At 40.2% G+C, this 27,009-nt stretch overlaps 1 protein-coding gene across 4 annotated transcripts in view; it reads right to left on the bottom strand.

Annotated features, from left to right (window-relative positions):
* The window catches only part of FSD1L (fibronectin type III and SPRY domain containing 1 like), a 33,596-nt gene extending 11,986 nt beyond the window's left edge, over positions 1 to 21,610 (bottom strand). For 2 of the 4 annotated variants that reach the window (XM_004949352.5, XM_004949353.5), the window contains exons 1-10: positions 21,533 to 21,610; positions 17,601 to 17,696; positions 16,526 to 16,657; positions 12,824 to 12,925; positions 9,612 to 9,634; positions 7,221 to 7,342; positions 3,660 to 3,869; positions 3,233 to 3,331; positions 1,433 to 1,559; positions 290 to 322 (exon numbers count right to left, since the gene is read on the bottom strand). In XM_004949352.5, coding sequence (XP_004949409.1) covers positions 290 to 322; positions 1,433 to 1,559; positions 3,233 to 3,331; positions 3,660 to 3,869; positions 7,221 to 7,342; positions 9,612 to 9,634; positions 12,824 to 12,925; positions 16,526 to 16,657; positions 17,601 to 17,696; positions 21,533 to 21,547 — 959 coding nt within the window. In that variant the 5' untranslated portion in view covers positions 21,548 to 21,610. The remainder of the gene's footprint in view (positions 1 to 289; positions 323 to 1,432; positions 1,560 to 3,232; positions 3,332 to 3,659; positions 3,870 to 7,220; positions 7,343 to 9,611; positions 9,635 to 12,823; positions 12,926 to 16,525; positions 16,658 to 17,600; positions 17,697 to 21,532) is intronic. The other 2 variants (XM_424884.8, XM_004949354.5) reach the window with 1 other exon arrangement.
* Positions 21,611 to 27,009: the final 5,399 nt, after the last annotated feature.

Raw genomic sequence — 27,009 nt, 5'->3', positions numbered from 1 at the left:
GAATCTGTAAATAACAGGGATCTCTGTATAAACTCTAGAATGCACAGTTCCTCTACTGCAAATCACACATCCTGCACACCAGGAGGTACTCTTATAGGACTATTTTCCAGTCACTAGAAAACATACAAAATCTGTGAATATACAGTCAAATTCTTAAGAATTTTATAAAGCACATATATGCCATTACTGATAAAGGCTATTAGATTGCTCACTACATCAAGCAAAGGGATTTAGCAAAGATTCTCAACAAAACTAGATGTTAGATCCTAAGAATGAGGTATATTATCACCTTTTACTGCTCTTCAGCACAGTATTCTGGCCACTGTCAGACAGAAGTATTCATTAAACAACTGTTCCATTAGTAAAATAAATTGTCCACATTTTTCAAGTAGCACTAAGTTACCATACTTCTGGCAGTATATGCCTATAGGGAGCATATTTGTTCATGTATTATCTCAAGCAGTGTTGATTATACACAGTTGAAAAATCAACTGTCTTTAAGGAAAAATTAACCAGCTCTGTGGGGAAAGGAAAAGTAATGGGCACAATTCACACCTTTATTTTAGCAAGACTGTTCACCTACTCTCACTCTTCATATCTACAATGGTGGGATATGGAATGCCAAGTGGACTAAAAGCTACAGAGAGAATCATGTGACCACCAGGCTCACTGCTGTGGATGTGATTTTCCAGGTGGAAGAACCCCACACAATAGGAGAGACTGGGGGACTGCTGAAGGAAGAGCAAATCTGCAGAAAAACAGGTAGGAGCCCTGTGGACAAGTCTGCAGTGTGCCCTTGTGGCACATTTGGCCAACCATATCCATGGATGTATCAACAAGCCAACCTCCAGGAGGCCAAAGCATTTTACAAAAGATATGTTCTATTATCGTTATCTTCCACTATCTGGTTTGTTTTATTGGTACCTTTTCCTCACCAGTAAGAGTTATAAGATAAATTCAAACATCATTTATAGTACCAATTTCATTCTTAACTTTAGCTTTCCAAAAGTACATAGTAGCCAGATTTTTCCTTAACCATTTATATATGTATATTTTGTAGAAGACCTGTCCATTTTTAAGTATTGATCTGAAAAACTACTGGACACAGTTTTAGAGCTGAATACCAGTTACTTCCTGACATTTACCTCACCTTATTTTAGAACTTTGACTGACACCTTGGCAAACGTATTTTGCAAAGACTTACATTCAACTTAATATTTTAGACATTTATGACTGATTCCAGAAATAGCCTCTACACCTGTTTACAGGGGAGGAGAAACAAAGAATGAACATTCCTTTCAGAGAAAGACTTCTGAATGAAAATTCTTTTTGTGTCCCACTGTCATACCATCAATTTAGTTTCTCCCTACTTGCCCCTTTTAATTGTCAGATAATGCATTTCAGACAACACATATATTTACAAAGTTCTTACCTGCTTTTATTTTCTTTCCCTTTTACTTTTTCTTGGCCTCTACCTCCAGTAGGTTCCCATTCAACATAGGAATCTTCAACTTTTAAGTTCACATGAGATGAAGTATTGTCCAAATCGAACACAAATGCTGGTCAAGACAAAATGTGAAACAGTGAAGTGAAATAGCATTCTCTCCCCCTGGTGGAGACTCAAAAAAAAAAAAAAAAAAGATGGAAGTAGTAGAGAAATGGCAACATTATTATTTTACTTAAAAGAAACATCACCTTTAGTTTGATGCTTGCAATCAAGGCAAGAAGCACCCTAAAGAACCTTTAGTATATAATCTACCTTTAGTGTACAGGTTATATCAAAATATTTTTTCATCTTTGTAATGTTGCAGTGCTACTAATTGAATTCAACCAGCACTTTCTGCTAGTTACAGCCTACTTAGACTCTTGCAGTTAAGACTGATTTAAAAAGCCATTCTCGTTCTCCATGCACCACAGCACTGATTCTCCAACAAGGTATTTGTGATTAATAAGGACTATAAACATGCAGAAAACAAAACTGTCAGGATAAAACATGAGAGTTGAACTGCAAAGTCCATTTGCTGCAGTCAACTTCCTCATCCAAGAAAAGAAAATGAATACAGCATGCTAAGTCCCTTAGAGATACTTACAAATAAACTACTCTGTGAGTGTCCTAATACAATCAGCTATTATAGCCTGATGCTGAAAGTATACTCGAGATTTTATGATTTTGAAGCTCAACAGCACACGTCTTAAAAAAAAAACAACATGAAGCAAGTATATGGATGTGGATATTGAGTTTCCATGGGCTGATTACTGAAGAAAGTAAACTAGACACAGTGTTGAGGTAGAATACTACAGGCAGTCAAAAACCAGAATTATGCTTCTGGTACTGGATTAAGGAACGTAAGTAACTAAAGTATTTAAATATTAAAATATGAACACTCCACAATGACCATTGCTTAGAAGTATTAAAATAGTTATAAAAAAGGTTATCAGAATGCACAATGCTTCATTCAAGTTGCATATAACTTTGCTTTTATTTAGTGCTTACAAGTAACACAATTTATATTTTAATTGTCTTGTTTGTATCAGCAATTGCACCCATTATAGTACAGAATTTGCACTAGTTAGAGTATCAGAATCATTATTTCCATCAGAACAATCAAGAATTGCATTCTGTTACAAACCATCACTGCCATGAAATTATTCTTCTAGTTTACTGGAAAACACTGTCAAGGACCCATTAGCCTCAGAATACCTCCATTTGGAGCTGCTTATTTTTTGAATAATTACCGTGATTAGAATCTAGAGATCCAAAGTTAAAACACCCATAATGACTATCAGAGGGTAGGAGCACCTCTCCTGCTAAGGCAGGCTGAGTGTGATGGGCTCATTCAGTCCGGAGAAGGTTTGAGGGAGATTTCATTGCATTACTTAAAGGGAACTTATAAACAGGAGGGAGACTGACTTTTTCCACAGACAAACTGAGATGTAACAAGGGGGAATGGCTTTACACTAGAAGAGGGGAGTTCAGGATTAGATGTTGACAAATAAATTCTTTACTCAGAGGGCGGTGAGGCCCTGGCACAGCTGCCCAGAGAAGATGTGGGTGCCCCATCCCTGGAGGCGCACAAGGCCAGGTTGGATGGGGCCCTAGGCAGCCTCATCTGGTAGGGGGGCAATCCTAACCATAGCAGGGAAGTTGTAACTGGATGGGTTTTAAGGTCCCTTCCAACCATTCCAGGCTTCTTACGATATAAGACAGGGTTAAAGTCTTTCAATATTTTACCTTTTGTTTCCAGAGTCACAGGATCCGAGTATTCCCCTGCCACAGCTTTGTTGCAAGCTCGTACTCTGACATTGATATATTTTGTATCAAACTTTAGACCTAAAAAAGTAGATGTTCAGAAAACTGAATTGAGATTAACCATTGACAACTTTACAAGACTAAGATCTACTTCATATTGCAGTCTTCCATTTATTTCAACTTGAAAAAAAAAAGGAATTTAATGTATCATCATGAACTTAATTTAAAAGGTGAGTATTTATAAAACCTCATACTCTACATATGAGAAAGAGCTGCTACTGTTCAAAGCATCCAAGACCAAAATGAAACAAATGATGCTTCATTACACACAGACAGATGGATATTCTGCAATGCTTCAAAGCAAAAGTTACATCAATATTCCTAGGTTTTAAGCATAAACAGCCTTTACCTGATAATGTATATTCAGTAGCTTTAATATAGTCTATCAGTTCCCAAGACTGTTCATCTTTTACACGAGCAAGCCCATCAAAGTTGGTTTTCCTATATTCCAGTACAAAGTGATCAACTCTGCTGTCTTCTTCAGGCATTCTCCATGATACTGTTATACAGTTATCAATGACTAGACATGCTGCCAAATCAATTATCGGAGCTTTAGGAACTGCAGAAAAAGAAGTACACAAATCAGATCAAAGGAGAGAACAGAGTCAATACAGTATGTTCTCCTTGTATTGATTAGAATTCAGAAACCACCTACAGCCCAGTATCACTCATTTCTTCTAGGGAACAAATTCCATTATCAAAGCACAGTTAATGACTACGCATCGTTTCCACTTAATATACACAAAAGAATAAACATGCATTGACATCAGAATTAACATTTGCATCATATTTTACACACATTTGGGCTTTGTCGGTAAGTTAGGTTAATCCTCTTCTGTAAGCAATAAGTGCACATAAGAGCAGAGAGGAACTAAGTCCACAGTTATGAACGTATGTTTTGGGTAACATTAAAAAGCTTTATTTTTCTGAGCCTTTTGATTAATATCAATTGCATCCCTCAAACATTATCACTTAGTTTGCTTCCATCATCACAGATAACAGTAAAATAATTTCTCCTAGCCAGTTACCAGTTATCTAGTTCTTCCCTCTTCATCTTTTGTCTTAAAAGAAGAGGAGAGAATTCTGACAATCTACTAAAGAAGATGCAGTAGTAGTTTTATTTATAAACAAAAGTCTGTTTTCATGAATTGAAAAGCACTTAAGTCACTTGTTTGAAGTGACTTAAAGCACTTGGAAAAGTGTTTGAAGCATTTCTTGCTCAAAGCTTTTGGAAATGAGATCTGCAAAAGCTTGTTTGTTGTTTTGGCATTCACAAAAGCTTCAAAGAGGCCTGAAGTCAATATATCAAGATGGAACATTTGAAAAAAAGTACAATGCTGATACATCCACAGGACTTGCAGAACTACAGAGTTTGTCCAAAAAAGAAAAATAATACCATACCACTTTTCATAATACTCAGAGACTTGTGCATTTTTTCCACAGTTATGATCAATTAACTGATTTCTAATTATAGTTAGGTTGTCTTTGTGCAACTGAATCTACTATTTCTTGAAGAAATTCTTAGCAGTGATTCCTCCCAATAACAACTGATGATAACGAGCATCACTTTAATTATACTTAAGTCACATTTAGAGATGCATAATTTCACTGTCTATATACAAACAGCTTCTAGATATAGCACCTCCACTAGAAGCAGGTCTCGTTCATGCACATCACACCTTCCCATGTTTACTTGTTCAAGTATTTTTAAGATGCACTGCTTGTCTATACTCTTTTCCCTTTGGTTAAGGGAAGTACACTCAAACAAGCGTAGGTTTAAAAACCTTGAGAACAACTATGCTGCTCAGAAGAAAAAGCAAAAGTTTAAGTCTTGCTCCACTGCAACACCAAGATTGTTTTTACCTTCCTACATTAGGTCACATCAGGAAACACCATCAAGTCAATTTTGCCTATGAATTTGAACTATCAGGTTTCAGTGCCAGAGTTATTTGATAACTTAGTGCTACAGAAAGTAGAAAGCTAAATCCAGAAAATTTTCCAGTTTACAAATGAACAGCCTAAACAATACCAAATTTTTTGCATTTTAAAACAAAAATGCATGCATATAAGGAGAGTCATACTAAATTGTATCTTCATCCAGATATAAGATTATGAATGTTTGGAGTCAGATTTTAACACTCTCATCCTTGTCAAGTGTGCACAATGTGATCAGATTATCTAGATGGTTCCCTTATTTGTAGAATACAAGGCAATGAGCAACAAAGTCTCAGAATACAAATGGGAATTTCTGCCTAGACAGTGCTAGCTAAGTATTAAAAATATCATTGATAATTTATTATGCCTGTTACTATGTACTGTATCTGCAGCATAAAAGATAGATGTGCAAAATGTAAACTGATGCTGCTAAGCCCTTCACAGATTTGGAATAGTGACACACAGATGAAGAAATTTACATCCTTGCCAGCAGTATTCTTGTCAATATATTCTTAGTATGAGTCAAGGGCAAAGTGGAAAGAAAATAGGAAAGAAATGAGTAAAATATGAAACATATACTGAAATATACCATCTAAATTTACCAAACAGCTGTGATAGTGTTCTGTCTCAGATGCGATAATGTTCATGTTGGCTGGTATTCATACCAGCTAGTATGGTGCTTGTGTTTTGGATATAAGATGAGAATAACACTGGTAACACATTAGTGTATTAGCTGTTGTTGAGCAGTGTTTATACTACAAAATTTGATGCTTATGCTGCTTTGACAGTGAGGAAGCTAGGGGTGCACAAGATACTAGGAGGGTACACAGCCAGGAGAGCTGACCTAAACTGACCAGAGGAACATTCCACACCACATGATGAAGCCTTCAGAACAGCTCCTGCTGTCACCTTTTAAGGTTTCTCCATCACCATCTGTGGAGGTTGGCCTCTTCTCCCACATAACTAGCATTAAGACTATAGGAAATGGCCTCAAGTTGTGCCAGGGGAGATTCAGATTGGATATCAGGGAAAATTTCCTCTCAGGAGGAGTGATCAGGTCCTGGAATGGGCTGCCCAGGGAGGTGGTTGAGTCACCATCCCTGGAGGTGTTCAAGAAACGTTTAGATGTGGTACTAACGGACATGGATTAGCAGGGAAACATTGGTGGTATGTAGATGTTTGGACTAGATCATCTTAGAAGCCTTCTCCAACCTTGGTGATTCTATGATTCTGTGTCAGTCTGAACAAAAAAAAAAACAAAACCTGGAGGGAGTTGTCTGTGCTAGGGTACTGGTACAGCATCAGCCATTTGGTGGTAAGGAAATACACTGTGCACCATTTGTTTTTGTATTAATTCTTGTAGGTTTTTCTTTGTTTTCTACCCCATTCTTATTAAACTCTTCTTAAATGAAACCACAAGTTCTTGCTCTTTTACATTTTTTTCAGTTCTCTCTCCCATACTGCTGTGGACATGCAAAGTGAATGGCTGTGTGGTGCTGAGATACAGACCAGTTTAAAACACAACAAAAAATTCAAATGTTCCATTATCATAGTAGATAACCATTACCAGGTATTTTATATCACAGCACTATTCACATAAGTTACTTAATAGCTTACAGTTCCATGCACAACTTACTACAGGTTATTAGGACTTTAGTGCATCACTAAGCATCAAGCTACCAGGTATAGTCTTCAGAACTTCAGATAGTTTCATGAAGTACAGAAGAGCATACAACTCAAGAAAAAAAAAAAAAAACAAAAAACACAACCTGAAAGACATGTTCCCACTTCGGAAAACATAAACATCATTCTCAGAAGTGCCATGTCATGCAGAGATGAAGAAAAAACTAGAAAACTTTTACCATCAAGATATTCTGCTTAATATCTAATTAAAAATTGCTCATTAGGATGCATGAGGATTTCCTTTTTTTAGTATCACCATCTATTGTAGTAACAAATTAAACTCAGTGCATACCTGGCAAAAACTTAACAGTCTGGAGGGCATGCCTTTCCCGGGTGAAGTCCACCATCAAGTGAGTCATACTGTCACTGACCTCTGGTTTCAGAGAGATGCGAAATGCTGAAGCCATTGTGACTCTAAAGTCAGGAAAGCAGTATTAGCAAGACACATTTTGCACTGTTTAAGACCTCTAGTCAGTTTCAGAGACAGCAATCAGATCACCTGTACTTTTAATTTCAAACTGTTAGCCAAAAAATATTCTAAACTACTATAAAATGTTTTAATCTTTCACAACTGTTTAGCACAGATTCCAAAATAGTCTTGATGTCTCAAAGAGACTACAGTGCAAGTTCCCAGTGATTCTATTACTAGACAGAGAGATTCTAAAAATGACTAGAAAAAACTTCAAGCCTGTCTTTAATGCCTTAGAATCTGATTTGAAACCAAGAACTTGTACTACCTTACACAAAATGAGGAAGTGCATAAACATCTAAAACAGTGCAGAATTAGATTGTGTTTTACATATTCAGAAATTTGGAACTTAAAACAAAGTTTAATAAATCCAAAAAGGACAAGATTCACTAACTACTTAAGAAGTGGAATGCATTTTTTAAAACCTAAATGTTGCTTGAAAGCCATTAATAAATACGAGTGAAAAACCTGAATCTTGTGATTTTGATTCTTATGCATGGATGAAATGCCAAGGTTGCAGATACACAGAATTCTGGAGCATGCAAGCATTTGATCAGCCTCATAAGACATACCAAAGCACCACTCCATTTCCACTTCTGGAATCTTTAGTTTAGACCTTATTATGGATATTCTTAGGACACTTCAGTACTACTTGGACTAGACCAAAATAAAAGAGTAAGTCTGTTTTCTGGTTCTTTAATACAGAAGTCATTCAAATTCTGCCGCATGACCTGATGACATTGATTTGAGACAGCACAAGAGGCTTTCCCTGTTGTAAGAAAAGTTTAACGACAAACTAGACACTGTTAGCAGATAGTCTACTGGAAACACTAACATCCAATCTACACTCACAGGTTTGATACATCTCTAGAACACCTAATGCATATCACTTCCCATGAGGTATTATGTTCTTCACTGGCATATAATAGAGATGGTGTGCTAACTACAGTTATGTTAAAGAATGATGAAAAACATCAAAATGTTAGGCAGTGAAGAAGGAGGAATAAATATGAAGGTGTGTATTAAAGACACAAGCATGAGAAGATTATAGTTCGGGGAAACATAAGACAATTATGACAATGAAATGAACACAGTAAAACAGCCAATATCCCAAGGCACAGTTAACTTCCTGAAATTCAGAATGGGCAGGCAGCAACCAGATTCCACTACCTGGCCTGACGGTAAGACTATATCGCTTCTTAGGAAAGGAAAATGTTCCAATTAGCTTTAACAGAACATTAAGTCAGTTTCAGACATTATTTACTTCTCTTTAGGTGCCAATCTTATAGAGACAACCTGTCACAATTGGTTCAAAGGCAAGATTACAGGGCAGTTCAAGAAACCAAAAAGGAAGAGAGGAAACCTTCTAAGTATTAACGGTTAAGTCTTAACGAACTTCTAAAGAGCTAAGATACCTATCACTGCCACGATCCATCTGATTTGCTAACTACTCCAGTTCTTTACCCTTGGAAAAGTGAAGTTTTCTCAATCAAATACTCATTTTACATAAAACTCCAGACAATTCAGACAAGCAGATTCTCCCTTGAAAATATGTAAGCCGAAAGCAAACCAATTTGGTCAGTAGGAGTAACACACATAGGTAACACCCTGTGAGTGGTCTTACAAATTGTTACACACCACGTGGGAAACTTTCTGAACCAGGATGTCAGATTCTCAGAGTACAATTTACACTTCCAGCTTAAGATGACCTTAGCATTTATTTTGAAACAGACATGTTCCATTTCTAAACAGCAGATTCAAGACACTGTACAAGGAAAACCCACTAGAAATAGTGAATTTATAACAGTTCAGTGATATCACCAGAAATACTTGAAGTTAGCTAGCAAAAGTCTGTAAGGGGTGATAAATTAATCAAGTCTTGATCACAATTTAAAGGAACAGAGTCAGCTTGAAATATTATTCAACCTTACCCACCAGCTATTAAAACAATCAGAAGTTTTGCAGTAGAGATGTTTCCCTGTGTTAAAAACATCTCTTTTTATCAAGGGATGAAAGGTCCAGAACCAGCAAGGAACAACACTGAAGAGGAAAAAAAGTTTCAGTTCTCTTTCATAACTTGTGATGTCACGAGGAACACCTAAGAAAGCAGAGTCCATGAATTTGATTCAAGCTGACTATGTTCCTTAAAAATAAATGCATTTTCAAGGATAAAACTAATTCAAAGAGACAAAAAGTGTAGGCTTTGTACTGTACCTATCTTTGATCTGTCTGGCAGCCTTGAGGCACATCAGGGAGAAGAGAGAGAAGGTAGTTAGCATTTTCATGCAAGTCTCAAAGGCAGTACCATGCAAGAAGACAGAACAATCTCAGTTCTATTGCTCAGACTTGAGAATCAAAACAAGTTCAACATTTGCATAAAAAAAATTCCATAAAGCTTGTTAATAGTGTTAGTTAGAATTGCAATACTGTATATCACCTGGAAACAAATCAGTCTCAAGAACCACAGAAATCCAGTTCCAAATTACCAAATCCCGTCTGTAATTTTGTCTCTGCAGATTTCTCTGCATCAGTTAAGTTACTCTCCATCATATTTCAAAAAAGCCCCATGAATAATTTGGTAAAATTTGATGACTGTTAGTCCCATTTAAATTGCAAAATGCTTAGTGGTATTCAGCCATACTCAACTTATCTACGCTGTATATTCACACAAAAATACAGGACTAACATGTTTCCTTTGAAAGTTATTGTACTACTACAACACCACTTCCTAAAAGTCAGTCACCATATGCCAGTATTCCAAAATACAAAACACAGTTTTTCCTCAATATTTAAGTGATAACAATGAAGAAGGTGCAGAAACAATGACATATTTCAAAGACAAATCTTAGCCAGCATTTGGAAAGACAAAAGTCCCAGTCCCTCACCAAGAGGAACTGCAAACTGAAAACATTATTGTAGAATTCATGATGGCTTAGTGAGATCTGTTGAATCTGTATTTGGAATTAACAGTGCTACTAAGGTAGCTGTCATCTTTACTACCATCCTTCCCAAGGACCATACATAAACTTGCAAGTCAAACAAATGAGGGATTTCCAATTTTTTTCTACTAAGTATAAATGAGTGGGGAAAAAAGAGATATACCTGCTATATCAGAATACTTCTATGTTTCCAAAGTGGGAATTTCCAAATACCAAATGTTTATGAATAATATAGCTTAAGAGACAGTTTTGTTTTATATCAGTTCCAATGATAACTTTGGTTTATTACTGATTTTCCCACGTGACAGCTGTAGACAAGTCAGCGTTACTTACAAACCCTTCTTCATAATCTCTACATCTGGTGGAATATGTGGCATTCAGGATTCAGTGAACACACTTCTCTGCAAGACAGTCCTGTCTTAACTCCTTTGAATTTAGTTTGTTTCCAGACCACTGACAAAAGAGGGTTCTCAGCCAATTTCATGTTGGCTGCACAGCAGTGTCAAATCACATCCTATCCAACCACTGCACTCTTGTATTTGTTTGGTATTCATGCTCTGACCTCCAGGTAAGCTAATTCATTAAAAGTATAAAAAAAATCTATACTAAAAAATACAACCTAGTCTTGAGCTAGTTTCTCTTGAATGGTTTTATTGCAGGATACAAAAAAAATAGGCCAATTAAAAAAGGTATTCCAATTAATAGTCCAGTAGATTTAACTAGCTAATAGTCAATTCACTATTACTGTGCCTGAAACACCTGACACATTTTTAAGTTCCAGCTACTGTAAAAAGCGTAAAATCCTAGATGTTGGGAGTTCAGTGAACTGGACTCCTGTATCTTAAGCCTCAAACTCCAAATTTAAAGACACTTTCTCCTAAACAGTCAATAACTTGCCTTTGCATATTTGATTGGAAAAAAGCATTAGAGATTATCAACTTACAGTGAATACAAAGCTACATTCTACATGCAGATCGAGAGTTAACAATCTCTGTACATCACCACAAGTCAGAAAAGACAATCCAAACTGAAGTGCTAGGAAAAACATTTAGTTCAGAAATTGTTACTCTTCAAGGCAAATGAATCAAAACTGACACTCAAAGCAAGACAGCACACATGTTGCCAGAAGGTACAAAAGGCAATGTAAGACAGCTTTCCTGCCCATTCCTTTTGCAAGTAATTTGCATTCTTATTCCCATTAAAAGACAGAAAGACAAAAAGTGATCTGGTCTTGGATTTGGTGGGGCTGACCCTGCTACTACTGTGAGAATTACTACAGCAAGTCACATTACAGAACCCATTGTACTGAGTCGGTGTGTACCTAGAACAGTTTAATTAGTTTGTAAATATATCTTTCTTCCAGCTAGGCACATGTTGGCATAAGTGTGCTGAGATAAAGCTTGCATTATTTGTATTAGAATCACAGTGCAAGGCCCAGATCTGGCTCTAGCCTTCACAGTACGCAAATACATTAGCAGGTTTTGCAGAATATAGGAAAAGTTGTCCTGAATTCAGTTTCATGAGATCTTTCAGAAAAGAAAGGGGGTTCAGACTATAAATATGAGTTCCATAGCCTTCATGAAGTTCTGCAAAACAAATACAACTGCATTTAGAATACCGGGACGCTTTGCAAGCGCCATGCGATAGTCTAGGGGAAACAACAAGACATTTGTCATGGTTTTAAAGGTTTATTGCCACAAAGTTTCAGTTTGATTTTACAGGGATTTATTTCACCGTCACTTTCTGGGTTGACTTACTACCATCAACACAGATTTGCTGAACATTGATAGTTATCTATGAAAAGACATTCCTTTTCTTTCCTCCTCATGCTAAATAAGACAACACTGATTTTAGTAGAGATTTATGTAGTAGCAGTCATGATGGACCAATTTAGAAAGACCTCACAGCTGTGCATTTAAGGCCTCAAACTTTTTTAATACGTAAATATCATTAAGTGATATTGATACTAGAGCAACAGAAAGACGTGTAACAGGTTAACTGTACTTATACAGGGACTAAGCGTAGGCTCTGCAACTTCTTTTTGTCCAATCAACCTCACACACCTGCAATAGAGTAACAAGTGTCCCAGAGTTGAGTCCACCATGGCCCACACTAAGAGCTCTACTACAGATGTTCCGGTTCACCGTGTACTTTTGATGGAGCTACTAAACCTCCAAGGAACTGCCTGAAGATGTGCAGCTGTATTGCAAGCCCCTACTATTTATTAATCTGGAAAGTTACTGGGCTTTATTCATATAGTTCTGTGATCACTCTCAGATGATCACCTTTGAACTTGACCACAAACTAAGCTTCTTTGAACATCACATCTTAATAGGCCAGCTTGACAAAAGCAAGTTAAAACTCAACACTACAGGCTAAACAACACAGTTAGTACTCTGCTGAGTCCATTGCCATAATATAAAGGCTACTAGAAATTAATCCAAATAGCAGCACCTGCCTAACAAACATCCATTTAACATTTTCTACCTCTGAGAATTTCACAGGGTCCTTTATGTCCAGCGACTGCGCAGCAAGTTCCAGCAGCTCTTCAGAACTCTCCAGGGCATTACTACAGTTGCTAAGCTGATTCTGAAGAAAAAAGAATATTTTCAGGCATTCATATTAAAAAAGTTATTTGCTATGTACTAGTATTACAGCTACATGGCTTTGCTGTGCCTCTTTAATTACTTACAAGGTTAGCTTAGCTAGTCAATTGATACATGGCAAGTCTTAACTAGAACTTCACTGTGATTGACAAATACACAGTGGTATAGACCACATTCTACAAACCCAAAAGGGAAATACAGCTGAACCAGTATATAAAAGGCAGATTTGATTTTTAAGGCATGTTTCTCACAACATTAGGTTTACAGAAGCCAAGAAATGCCGAAGTCCATATATGCACTTATTTCTACCTACAGAACTGTCCTTCATCAATGAACTTCTAGCAGTAACAAAAATGGGAAGGCATTTTATTCCTATCCAGATCTAGATTTGGCATAGGAATCCTAAAAACAAGTACTACAGTATAATGAATGATAAGGAAAGAGGAACAAAGAAAGAAGAGCAATAGGAAATTCTTTGAGGATCAATTGACTATTAGACATTAATAAACTACCATTTCCAGTAAAAAAAGTAGTCTGTAAGGAACCTCTAACATAACTAACAATGGATACACCCCCTAAACAGATTAATTTTGAATATTTCACAAGACTGTAAACAAACTGCAGGTCAAAGAAGATGCACATTTTACACCTGGCAGCAGCTTTTCCTACAGCCATTCAACATGTCTTTCTATGCATGTAATACTTCATACACTAATAATTCAAAACAATTTAATAGCAAGTAACGTTTTCATAGAACAGCTTGGGATGGAAGGAACATAAAACCTACCCAGTTCCAATTACTGTTGTGGGTAGGGCTGCCACCCACTGGATCAGGTTGTCAAAGGCTCCATCTAACCTGGTTTTAAACACATCCAGGGACAGGGCATCCACAGCTTCTCTGGGTAGCGTGTTCCAGTGCTTTACCACTCTGAGTACAGAATGTCGCCCTGATAACTAAACCAGAGCTGCTCTCTTTTAGTTTAAAACTATTCCCCTTGTCTTATCACTAAGAGACTTCATATAAAGTCAGTCACCCTTGTCAGTGCCCCTCAAGTACTGGAAAGCATTCTCTTCTCCAGGCTGAACAAGCCCCGCTCCCTCAGCCTGTCTTTGTAGGAAAGGTGCTCCAGCCCTTTGAGCATCTTTGTTGCTGTTCTCTGGACCCACGCCAACAGCTCCACATTTTTCTTGTGCAGGGGGCTCCAGGCCTGGACATGGTACTGTAGATAGGGCTTCAAAAGAACAGAGCAGAGGGTGACAATTACCTCTCTCACCCTGCTAGCCATCCATCTTCTGATGTAGCCCAGGGTAAAATTAGCTATCCAGGCTGCAAGCACACACTGCTGGCTAATGCCCATCCACCAGGATGTGCAAGTCTTTTTCCACAGGGTTGCTCTCAAAGAGTTCTTCTCCCAGTCTGTATACATATCTGAGATTGTCCTGAGCCAAGTGCAACACTCTGCACTTGGCCTTGTTGAACGTCCTCAGGTTCACATGGATCTACTTTCCAATGTCCCTTTGGATGGCATCCCTCCCTTCTGTCCTATCAATTGCACCACTCGGCTTGGTATCATCACCAAATTTGCTGAGGGTGCACTCAGTCCCACTGTCTCTGTCCTTAATGTCGATAATGTTGAAGAGCACTGCTCCCAAGACAGAGCCCTGGAGGACACCACTCATCACTGGCCTCAACCTGGACATAGAACCATTGACCATAAGCCTCTTGCTGTGACAATCCAGCACCTTAGTGGTAGTAAAAAAAACCACTGCCCTAAAACAAAAATGTACTTTTAAAGCAAGGAATAAGAGTAATTTCTAGATTTTCAGCACTAATATCCAAGAAAATTTGTAAAACTAGCTTAGAAATGAAATCCTCAGTCTTTTAAACTACCATGCAACACCAATATAAATGTTTCAAGACAAATTAAGAAAGTCCCTTAAGTTCCCTTAAACGTGAAGTTTAGACTACACTGAAAGCCTTTGATTTCCTCATACAAAGTTCAATTCTAATCAATGGCAATGGTTTGGATCAATGCATTCAACACAACAGTTTTTATTTGTCAATTTAGTTTAGTAAGTTCACTGTTAGGAAAAACACTCTTGCTGTGCACCCTAGAGGAATTTTGATCTGTCATGAAGTAAAGGGAACATCCCTTAGGCCAAGAAGTCAGGTAACAGCCACAGCTGAAAGATGAATAGGGGATTTAACAACTGTGTCATTTATCTGCAACACTGTATTTGTTGTTATCCTCATCCAATGCTAATAGTGGATCCCCTGTTCCAACACATGCATCAGGCAGTAAGAAGCTTTTAGAATGTGGTTAAATCATACCATTCAAACAAATTAGATTAACCTTCAGAAAATTAACAGATATTAACAGAAAATTTCTCAGTAAAGTCAGACAGCTAGCTGACTAACTACCAAAATAGTTTTCCCCTCCAGAACTGTTACAAGATGAACCTCAGCTTTCATTCTCTACACGGTAGAATAATCTACATAAGCTACAGCTGAATACCTCCTAAAAGTTATTCACTGAGAAGCACTAAATACTTATAAGTATACTTAGAGGTGAGTGACCACCATCTGTTGAGGATGTTCGGAAGGTCTTAAAGCAGACGTGAAGAGAAAAATAAAACTGGACATGGGAAAGTAAAACTTCAAATGTATACCATGGAATTCGGAAATGCTTTATCCTCCTACTTAAAGATTGGTGTAAAGCAGACTTAGTATAAAGGAGGCCTGTGGAATTTGCAATAACAGCTCCTTGAGCTTCTTTAAAATTATTAGCTAAGAAAAGGCTCCTTTTTTCAAGAGCAAACATCTTCCTTAATGCCACGTATAAGCAAATAAGGGGAAAGATTTAAGAGGCAAAAGAATGCTACAAGTTAGATCACGTAATGAAAAATGCTAAAAAAAAAAACAGCTTCTGTTTATAGGATTCATTATCCTCCATATCCACCCATAGCTACACTTTCTACAGCTAGTGATAACTGACTACACTCTACTGTAAATATATGGATTTTATACCTATTTCAAGAAGCTGCACTTCTATATCTCTGAATTCCATTGCAATGATTCTCCTGCACTAAATCACACAATCATAAAAACACAAAATGTGTTTAAGAAGTTAAACTGGTGCCCACCACTAAACACGTTCCTATGCAACTCTCAAACATTTTCCATACAAACTAAAAAAAAAAAAAAAAAAGAGTCAGAACATCACTTCAGACATCAAACAGGTTCATATACTGTTCTGTTTGTATTCCAAATGGAGAAACAAAGCAATCTCAGTCCAGAAGCTGGTCATTAGTTTGAAAACAGAAAACGTATGTCCTGCTCCTGTGGAGCCTTTCTCCACCTCTAAGTCACACATTATGCCACTTCCTTGATATACAGTAACACCAAGAACATGGACTAGACACCAGAAGAGGCCAGAGAAGCACTCACAAAGACATTTACCTTGTAGTTACTCTGTTTCATGCAACACTGTCAAAAATCTCATTTTCAGGTAAGACTTCAAATATCAGTTTAAAATTTCTTGTACCTAGTTGCAAAGAACCTCAGATGATGTTTTACACTTACCTGAAGAGCTTGAATTTTACGAGCCTGTTCTTGCTGAATAGTGCTAGCCATACTCCCTCTCATCTCATCCAATACAGAATACAGGGCATCAAATTCATCATCCAATTCACTAATCACATTAGAAGAGTTTATCTGAGAAGAGAATTGAAAACAGCTGCAATTTGTAGTGGAAGCAGTGCAGACTTAATTGTCTTTTACACTGAAAATCATGTGGTTTGCCTAAAAACACTCTGCCATGACCACAACATACCTTGTTATTGTTCCTCACTTTATCACTGAATACTAAATGGAGGGTCCCCTTTTAAACAGACATGACATCAATATGCTGAAGGCTGAAATTCACAAAAACTCTAAGACTCAAACTTGCACAGAATCAACATTTGGAAACTGTATTCTATGCCTAAAAGCCTTCACCCCTCTCTCACAATTATATATTAGCTCCCAGATGTTTGTAAACTGAACATTAGACATTTTCATTTGAAGAATTTTCATTTGAAACTGAACTGCACTCAGAAAGCCATCTTAAAGATTTGCTGGATAACTTCATTTTCTGAAATCAACTTTTAGTTCAGTTGGCTCAGTTTTAACAAGAAAAAAACTGCTTATTGACAGACTAAAGGAACCTTAACCTCAGCTAAGAGGTAAACGGTCTAAAAATTAGGTTTAACTGTTGACTTTAACCCAACAATTTGCAAATACTACCTATGGGAAGAGCAAAGAATTCTCAAGTGTTTAGATGGTCTCATTTTCCAGTCTGCCAACAGAAGTCTGAAACAGCAGACAACTTGCAACTAACATGAGTCTGAGGTCACACATCAAAATCAGATACTCTCTTACAAACTAATCAAAACCCCAGCCTGCTCTCCACAAGAAAAGCAAAACCACTGCACCTTCCAAGCTGAGGCAGAAACTTGGAAATAAAATGTTTTTCTATTTGTTTCCAACACAAAGCTATACTTTACATTTGATTTTTATAGCCCACTCCTTACACACTACACAACCAGTTTAGTGCTGACAAAACCTGATAAAAAGCCGCTCCCCGCCACATACAGGCTATGAATACTAACAAACATACCTGAACATTCTGTATTGTTTGGTTCAGCATGTCAATGAAGTTGTGAATTTCATCATTTTTGCTTGCAAGGGTAGAGATGATCCTTTGCAGAGTCTCCTGGAATTGCAGAGACAAGTAAGAAATAATTACTAGGTCCTTCTGCACATGAAAATTCACCATGCATGTTCTAGTTGTAAGTTCAACTCCTCTAATACAAGACCACAAGATACATTTTATAACACCACCACCACCAACAACAAAAAGATTAATGACCTAAGAAGCAATTTATCAAATTGAATAACTTTAATTATACCGAAAATCCCAAGTCATGTGAACAACTGTGCTACTTACTGTCACCACACTGCCCTATGTAACTTCTCTAAAAGACTGAGCAAAGCAAATGAGAGAGAAGCAATAAAGAAAATAAAGCAGTTGAAAAGAAACCCAGAAGAAAAATTAGCATTATCTACTGTAAAAAAAAAAAAAAAAAAGAAGTAGAATAAATAAGTAAGCTAACAGTTTATCCTGCATGATTACCAGAGTAAAGCTAGTAGCTACTTGTGAGCTTATTCTGCAGGTTGTGAAATACTTTGATAAACACTTTGTGTACTCTAAGAGCAACCTCAAAGACAAAAGCTTAGTAATAACTGGGGAGGTTCTCTGAGATATAATGCTGTCAGCCATTAAAAAGCAGTAGATTGAATTTGCAAAACATGTACTCAGTATGAAAAATCGCTAAGCGCATCAAAATCTGTTTTTTAAATTAAAACAGACTACAAAGCTTAATTTGAAGAAGTCGCCCTCATCTGAAGACTAATAAAATACGTCAAGTCTTGGTACTTAACACTCAGTCTTATTGTGAAGTTCAATTTCTGAACACATCAGAATAACAAATAAACCAGTTCTCAAAACAAATTTGAATCTACAATGCTATGTTTACGCAGCTTGTTAAAGAAGTGAAAGCTGTCTTAATTGTAATTAGGATTTATTATTCAGCTAGACTCAGTTTTGAGTTGCTATGCTCAATACTGTTACTTGACAACACAGGAAATCAAGGTAGATGGAGGAGCTTGTAAGCCAGCTTTCAAGGTGTGCTACCTAGAAGATGTCACAGAGGTCATTATCTCAGGTTCCACCTCCCTCCCCCCAGCAATTTCTTAACCCTTTACTAAAGATCTCACGGCTGCTAGAAAGCAAGAAAAATGTTTTATCCTTAGATAGCATCTACTTCTATAGGGAACCCTGATGTTACCTTGCCTTTAAGAAACCTTCCCAGTAGCCCCAAGCCCATTTTTTCCTGATGCCCTTTCCTCACAAGTGTTCAAAGAATCCTGTATGATGCACTTACTGGGACTGTGGCCCACTGCCTGTTTGCGTACTGCCATACTTTATCAGAGGAAAGTAATTCTGCTGCTTTACACAACACTATCACAATGCATGCTCTAAAAAACATAATGCAACTACAAGCAGTGCCTTGAATCCATACTGTCGGGTACAGAAACAAAACCAGATTGGTTTCTTGTAGAAACAGTGAGTGCAGCAAGTCTTCATCACTTCATTACAGAATCTGCACATGGCTGGGTTAAATCTAACATATTTAAAAGACACCTTTGTGCGCAGACTGCCAGATAAATGCAATCATCCAACCAGCTGCTTCTACATTCATTACCAACCCGAAGCAATTGTTTTTGCATGTCAGCCCACAGTTAAGCCTTAGATCCTATAAACACAACTGTCAATTTGGATGAACAAGAAAACTCCCAATCCTCTTTCAGCTGGGATTTTAGGGCTTACTCAGTTCTACCATGTGGAAAAAAATTAGTCTTCTTGTACATGGTTCTAAACAATGCTTTTGGCTTTTATAGATGCGTGTGACTAAAGGAAAAGATCTACGTTTGAAGAAAGCCTGGTAATCCTTTAAGCAACTGATCTAAAATACAGCAGCAAATCTAAGCAAACTAGCAAACAAGGTTTTTCACACCTGAGGTCACACTGACCAATCAATCAGTACAGAGCTTTTAAAATAAGCCACAAATTTCTCCAAACAAATTCCACAAAGTATGATGAAACTTGAAGAGTAAGACTCCTTCTGCAAACACAGATGCAAAAGGCCTAAAAATACAATGTATTTTTCTTGACCACCTGAGGCCTGAGGCAGGTTAACCTTGGCCAGTGGCTAGGTGCTCGCCAAGGCACTCTTCCACTCCCCTTCCTCAGCAGGGCACGGTGATAAAATGAGGTGAAGAAGCACATGGGTTGAGACAAGGACAAGGAGATCATTTACCAACAGCCACCACAGGCACAACAGACTCAGCTTGGGAAACTATAATTTAACTTACTGTCAACTTGGAAAACAGTTTAGGAAAGGGAAAAATAAAAACTAAACACATTTCTTCACACAGGCTGCTCCATCACGGTCTCCCCCACAAGCTGCAGAGAACTCCTGTCGCCAGCACCTGGAACACCTCCCAGCCTCCTTCTGCACTGACCTTGGTGGCTGCAGGGCCATTTTTCTCCCATTTTTTCCTCACTTCTCTTCCACAACAGATGCTGCACAATGGGTTGTTGTTATTTTTTTTGTTTGGTTTTTACTTTTCTTATGTTGTGTTACCACAGAGGCACCATCCGCACTGCTGGTGACCTCCATGCAGCCAGCAGCAGGCACATTCTGAAGCCAGCTGGAATTGTCCCTGTTTGAAACAAGGACAGCCCTGGTCTCTTCTCAAAGGCCACCTCTGCAGCCTCTCCCCTACCAAAGCCTTACCATACTGATCCAATACACCACCAATGCACGAGCCACCAGAACGAAGTCAGCTTTTAATCACTGCCAGTATACTTCTTTTCTGATCACTAACACGTATTAGATCTTCTGCTAAGTGCTTATGTGTGAAGGATGACAACATAAAAGGGTATGAAAAAAGAGATGAAGCCATGCAACATGTGGTGCCTTGTAGTTTTGCCAGCAGTATAAGACAATATATCCTCCTGTGAATAACCAGTAACTGACATTGCATGACACCTGTTGAAGCAGCTGCAAACCCGGTAGAAGCTGAAAAGTAAACTTCAATAAAGTTACATCAGTTCTGTTTAAAGAGCAAGCTGTCAGCTTGCTGAAGATCACGCTGAAGTTTTATGACACGGCTGGATTCAAAAATGAAGCTCCCGAAGCAGCCTAAATTCAGCCTCATATTTATCACGTTTCAAACGGAACACGCTCCCACAGCCTCCATTACCCTAATCTGCTGCGCTTCTTCCACACACTGAAGTTGCCAGAGTTCGAAGACAGCAGCAAATTAGCAGACGAAGCACCGTGAAATACAAGATGAGCTGCAACTGTACTACTGTACTCAGAGCACTCTGCAGCACTGAAATCCAAACAGGACTGAAGGTATCAGGCACACCAACCCGGAGCATCCAGAACAGTCATAGCCCTCTCAGGCTAATGCATGTAAAGCAGCCCCAGACTCAGACAGAGGCACTTATTGGCAATTCACGTCTCACCTTCTGAAGTACCGGTGAGTATGAAGCACCAGCACAGAAATAATTGAAGATAGGGAAGATAACAAAGATCCCTAATCCGAAAGATGTAGGCCACGAGCAACGCAAGCCGCACAGAACGCTGCTCACGAAGCAGCTTCCAGGCACAGGAAAGCAGAGCAGCCCGAAGGCCCACAAGCCGAAGGGCTGAGTCAGAACTTTCCGCACAGGTCCGTATTTAGACACCCAGCTCCGGGCCAGGCACATCGCCCCTGCTCCCCAGTGACTCTGGCCGGCCGGCAATGCACGACACGGTCCCAGCCCCGGACAGCGGCACCGGGCACCCCCCAGCTCCCAGCGCCCGCCTCCCCACCGCCTCGCACAGGCCGCCCGGGCACCCCGAGCCCTCCGCCAGCCCCAGAGCCAGCCGAAGCCCCTCGGGCCCAGGGAACAGCGGGTCCGGCAGCGGCACTCACTCTCTGCTCCTCCATGGCAGGCGACTGGAGCACGGCACAGAAGCGCCTCGCCGCGCCGCGCCCCGCCCCGCCTCCGGCACAAGCACCGCGGCCCGCACCGCCCACGGGACGCCGCCCGCTCCCGCCCTCCCGTCACAACGAATGCACGCAGGCGTCCGCTTACGTATGCGCGCCTCCCCCCGCTCTCCTCAAGGCAACTGCACGTGTGCCTCGCCCACCCGCGTCACTGAGCATGCGCAGGGCCGCGGAGCCGGCCCCTACTGCACAGCGTTCGTGGGTTCGGATCCCGGTCCCGGAGGGAGGGCGCTGAGCCGGGATAGTGAGATTTTCCCCTTCGGACTACTGCGAAGAGTGAGGTCTGCCCACCTCGGGGAGGTCAGAGCCGCCAGCGACTGCCCCCGCAGCACCGAGGGGTGTGGGTTCTGCTGGCCTTTTTTGCCCCAGCATTGTTTGTGTGGCTGCATGTTCTGGCAGGCGGCCTTGCTTCCTCTCAGAGACTGCTAATCCGATTTAAAGAAGAAAAATAGTTTCAGCACAGTGCTCGCGGGGGAATCGTAATTTCATAACGGTGATGTTTTACAGAGCTGCTGCCTCAGAACAGCTGCTGAGTTGGAGAGCAGCTTTGCTGCACCGGTGCTATGGAAATCCCTCCCTGATGGGGACACTTGCTGGCTAACAGTGCGGGAATCACTTTATTCAGGTTTCCACAAGCCCTCTGTAGTCATGTCTGTGGTTCCTCCGCCTGCCCAAAAAGGCCCACAGGGCAGCAGCCGTTGGGCAACCACAAAGGTTGGCATTCCATGACGCCCTTCACTGTGCGTGAGCCAGGGCCAGGCTTCAACAAGGAAAACAGGAGCAAAGTGAGGTGGTGTGATGCACCAAGAGTGCAGCTCCGGTCCCTCGGCATCACCCACAGACCTCCTGCAGCCACCCCACCTCATGCAGGCTGGGCCCTAGCTGACATTTTAGGGATTATTGCACACTCCAGCTATATGTTATCTCCTTTCTTCCACATAATACCCACAGCTGATGCTAGCGGTTTCCAGGATGGCATGTTCTTGTGGAGATAATCTTGTTCTTGTGTCCCAAGTTAGCTGCTTTCCAGTTCTGAACTGGCAATTTTGCATGCATTTCTATGTTAACACTTCCCCCGCTGTTTTGAAGTATCGTCGTCTTTGCTGACAGCCCACAGACCTGAAGACTCCACGCAGAAATTCAAGGAAATAGCCTTCAGTTTGCAGTATGCATTTGCAGTTTATGTGCCCATTATAATACTCAGAAGTAGAATCTACATGTAAAGGAAGAGGAAGAAAAGTCTTGTTAGTCACTGAAGACTTCCTGATGAGAGGCAAGCCATCTTACACCTGCAGGGAAAGCACTTACTGGTGGAACCAAGACCTTCCCACTTGCTACCCATTTCAGAGCAGCCAGCTCTGTCTAGCACACCTGCTGATTTTGCTGGCCCTGAACAGAAAAAGAAAACAAACAACAGGCTTTGGTTTGAGGACACCCCAGAAATCCCTTGAATTATTTCAGACCACCAGTAGGCTGGGCTACATGGCTGGTGATGGTGAACGAGTAAGCAGGACTGTGATGACTGAAGCATTCAATTACAAGCCATCTGGTCATACATACATACATACGTACATACGTACATACATGCATACAACCTTTCCATACCAAACTAGTAGCAAGCAGTTTCGACGTCCAGAGATATTTCATCTTCTTGATGATGGCATCCTTTCAGGATAGGACTTTTTCTTTAAAACTGTGCATTCTTCTGTGTATATAAAAAATAATAAAAATTCAGTGCTGGAAATTTTTAAAAAGGCAGCTGTAGGTCTTAAAGTAAATGCCTACATTTTTAGATGCAGCTTCTCAAGAAGACTGCAGGCTTAGCATGACCAATACTCCATGAATCAGAAACAGGAGTCTTCAATGCCATTTTCCCCAAAGAATTCAGAAACAAAACTAAGGATTTGCAGTGGGAGAGAAGTAGGCAGCCAGTTCAGAATTTGTGCCTGTAGTGAGATGGCATGGGGTGCAGTAATATCAGCCTCAGGAAGGGGTATGTTTGACTCTCAAACACTTGGAAGGCCTCACCAAGGGGAGGCAAGCAGAAATTGTGATTTCTAAAAGTGAGAGTTCTTTCTTTAATTTGAGATCTGGATTACATGGAAAGATCCAACCACACATCTTCTTACGTGCTCCTTTATTACAAAACTGCAAATTCAGAGGAAGGTTCACCTTTGGGAAATAATTCTTTGTTTTTATAGGTTCCTTTATCATCTTTGCAAACATGAATTGACCAAACTGAACCACAGAATATCTGCTAAGGTTTTCTGTGAAGTTGTGTGTAATCTTTGTGTGTGTGTATGTGTGATTGGACTTGTGAGAAGAAATGTTTCGTGTTATTAGAATTGCTGTAAAGGAAACAATAATGAGATATTTGTGCTTTGCACAGTAGCATTGATGTATGTCAGTGTATGTATGTTCATCTTAGAATCATCATAGAATCATCATAGAATCCTTGGAGCTGGAAGAAACCTTCAAAGGTCATTTAGTCCAACTCCCCTGCAATGAACAGGGACATCTAGATCTATAACAAGTTGCCCAGGGCCTGATCCAGCCTTGTCTTGAAAGTGTCCAGGGATGGGCATCAACCATATCACTGGGCAACCTGTGCCAGTGCCTCACTACCTCACTGTAAAAGACTAATAACCTGTAACACAGTAAAAGACGTATCTAACCTAAATCTCCCTTCTTTAAGCTTGAAACCACTTCCCCTTGTTCTATCACCCCAGGCCCCGCTAAAGAGTGTGTCCCCTTCTTTCTTGTAGCTCCCCATTAGATACTGAAAGGCTGCTACCGGGTCTCCTCAGAGCCTTCTCTTCTTTGTGCTGAACAGCCTCAGCTCTGAGCCTGTTCTCGTAGAGGAGGGGATCCATCCCTTGGATCATTTTTGTGGCCCTCCTCTGGATGTGCTCCAACAGGTCCATGTCTCTCCTGTACTGAGGACTCCACACATTCAGTACTCCAGGTGAGGCCTCACCAGCACAGAGCAGAGGGGCAGGATTGCCTGCTGACCCTGCTGGCCACACTGCTTTTGATGCAGCCCAGGATACAGTTGGCTTTCTGGGCTGTGAAGGCACATTGCTGGGTCATGTCCAGCTGCCATCCACCAGTACCGCCAGGTCTTCTTTGGCAGGGCTGTGCTCTATCGTTTCAGCCCTCAGCTTGTTTTGGTAGTGGGGGGAACCCAAGTGCAAAAAAAAGTGGGGAAAAAAAGTGGGGAACTGACCCAAGTGCAAGACCTATCTCCTATAGGAGATAAAAACCCCTCCATTAGCTTTCTCAAAGGGACGGGTACTCCAACAAACTCCACAGGTGTCCCTGGATCTTGTCATGGTATATTTCAGGTTGAAGAAAATGAAACAATAAACCTGTGCGGGAAAAAAAAGTGAATATTAGATTTCTTTTTCAGGCAATGTTTATGTAAAGTGGTGCCTTAAAAAAAAAACAAACAAAAAAAACATGTAGGATGGCATTATTATAAGACAAGACAAAGAATCGTAATTAATTAAGCACTTTAATACCACTTCAGTTTCAAAATAACCTATTTTTTAATTTACCAGATGATTCCTCTGTAAAAGGGGGCATCTCTAAATAACATTCTGGTCCATGTTACTTTATCAGCCACGTTACAAGACTGAGAAGGGACACGTGAGCTGTGCCGAGCCCCCGGTGTCAGGAAGACATGAGGGGTTTTAACCCAAATCCTGCTCAGAAACCACGTTAGGTAAGGAGTCTTATGGACAGATGGCTACAAACCTAAAGTATGAGCAGGAGCTCTTCTAAGAGAATGGAAGAGAGACTAGAGAATGTCTTGTAAGTTAAGGCTCTTAAGGCCAGTAAGATACATGATGGGAAGAAGAATCAAAGCAAAGAAAGCTGTAGGAGGAAGAAACACTTCAGCTCCCTGAAACAAGGAATGGACCAGCTTGGATAATCACAGAATAATAGCAGTGGAGCTTGGATTTCACCCGCCTCTACATGGAGTAAAAATTAGAAACATCTATTTAACAATTCTGTCATAACACTGCTTTACAACAGAGATAATAAAATGAAGAAGGTCTTTGCCCCAGAGCAACTTCCTTCTGGCACTAAACATGCTGCTTTGCTACAGTTTAATGTCCAAAGCATAGAGCAAGATTTAGCCCTAATAACCTGGCTGCCTGCTGAACTCTTACTATCTTCAACTCATGACACTTTCAACACTGAGATTCTTTTCTTTCCGCTCCAAGCCCATGGTTGTGCTGTGTCTATGTTGGACTGCAGTGCTTCAAGTTATTTGCTGTGCCAGATATGCTTGTGCATGTGAGGAGGAGACAGCAGGTTGTATTTCTGAATGGAAAGAGGTTAGAGATTAATACTAAACCTCTGGCTGGGAAAGCAAGCTGGAAAAACAGCAGGGTAGGAAGCCAGCCAGGGGTAGCCTTACAACATAGTGTATTTGCTCTGTGTTGGACACAAGAAGGGCTGGAGGCTGTGGCAGCTGCTGTAGCATCTTGGTTTCATCTGGGAGAGAGTTGATTTTCTTCATAGAGTCAGGGATGGTACTACGTTTCGGCTGTAGAAGAGAAACAACGTTAATAGCACACCAATGTTTGTACTGGTTGCTGAGCAGTGCTGCACAGAGCCAAGGATGTTTCAGTATTTCAGCATCTCATGCTGTTCTGCCAGCGAGGGAGCTGGGGGTTCACAGGCTGCTGGGAGGGGACAGAATCAGGACAGCTGACCCCAAGGGCCACAGGGATATTCCATACCATACGGTGTCATGGGAAAAAAGTATAAGACTGAGGGGAACTGGGCAGGGGGCAGCTGGGCATCGGTTGGTGGGTGGTGAACAATTGCATTGAGCATCACTTGTTTTGTAGATATATATTATAGCATTATCATTGCTATTATTTCTATCTTCTTTTTATGATTTAGTAAATAGATTTTATCCCAAACTGTGAGTTTTACTTCTTTTTTTTTTTCCCCAGTTCTCTCCCCCATCCACCCAGAGACTGGGGAGTGAGCTGAGGGCTGTATGGTGCTGAGCTGCTAGATGGGTTAAATGACAACATACAGCTAAAGAAGTGGCTGATGTGGCAGATTTATCTGGCATTAATTGACCTCTCTCCTGCAGTTGAAAGCCACCGTTATCTGTTACTTTCAAAAGACTGTGTTTTCACGTCTTAAAATAAAAGGCAGCTCACTCCCACCACTGACCCAGAGTGCATTTGTGCTTCTGAGGGTGTGCATGTGGGCATCACACGATCACATCCCAAACAAACTCTCCCCACTAAGCTCTCCTCTCCTCTCCTCTCCTCTCCTCTCCTCTCCTCTCCTCTCCTCTCCTCTCCTCTCCTCTCCTCTCCTCTCCTCTCCTCTCCTCTCCTCTCCTCTCCTCTCCTCTCCTCTCCTCTCCTCTC

Source organism: Gallus gallus, chromosome Z, assembly GCF_016699485.2.
Source record: "Gallus gallus isolate bGalGal1 chromosome Z, bGalGal1.mat.broiler.GRCg7b, whole genome shotgun sequence".
Lineage (NCBI taxonomy): Eukaryota > Metazoa > Chordata > Aves > Galliformes > Phasianidae > Gallus > Gallus gallus.
This window is presented reverse-complemented; position numbering and strand designations above follow the sequence as displayed.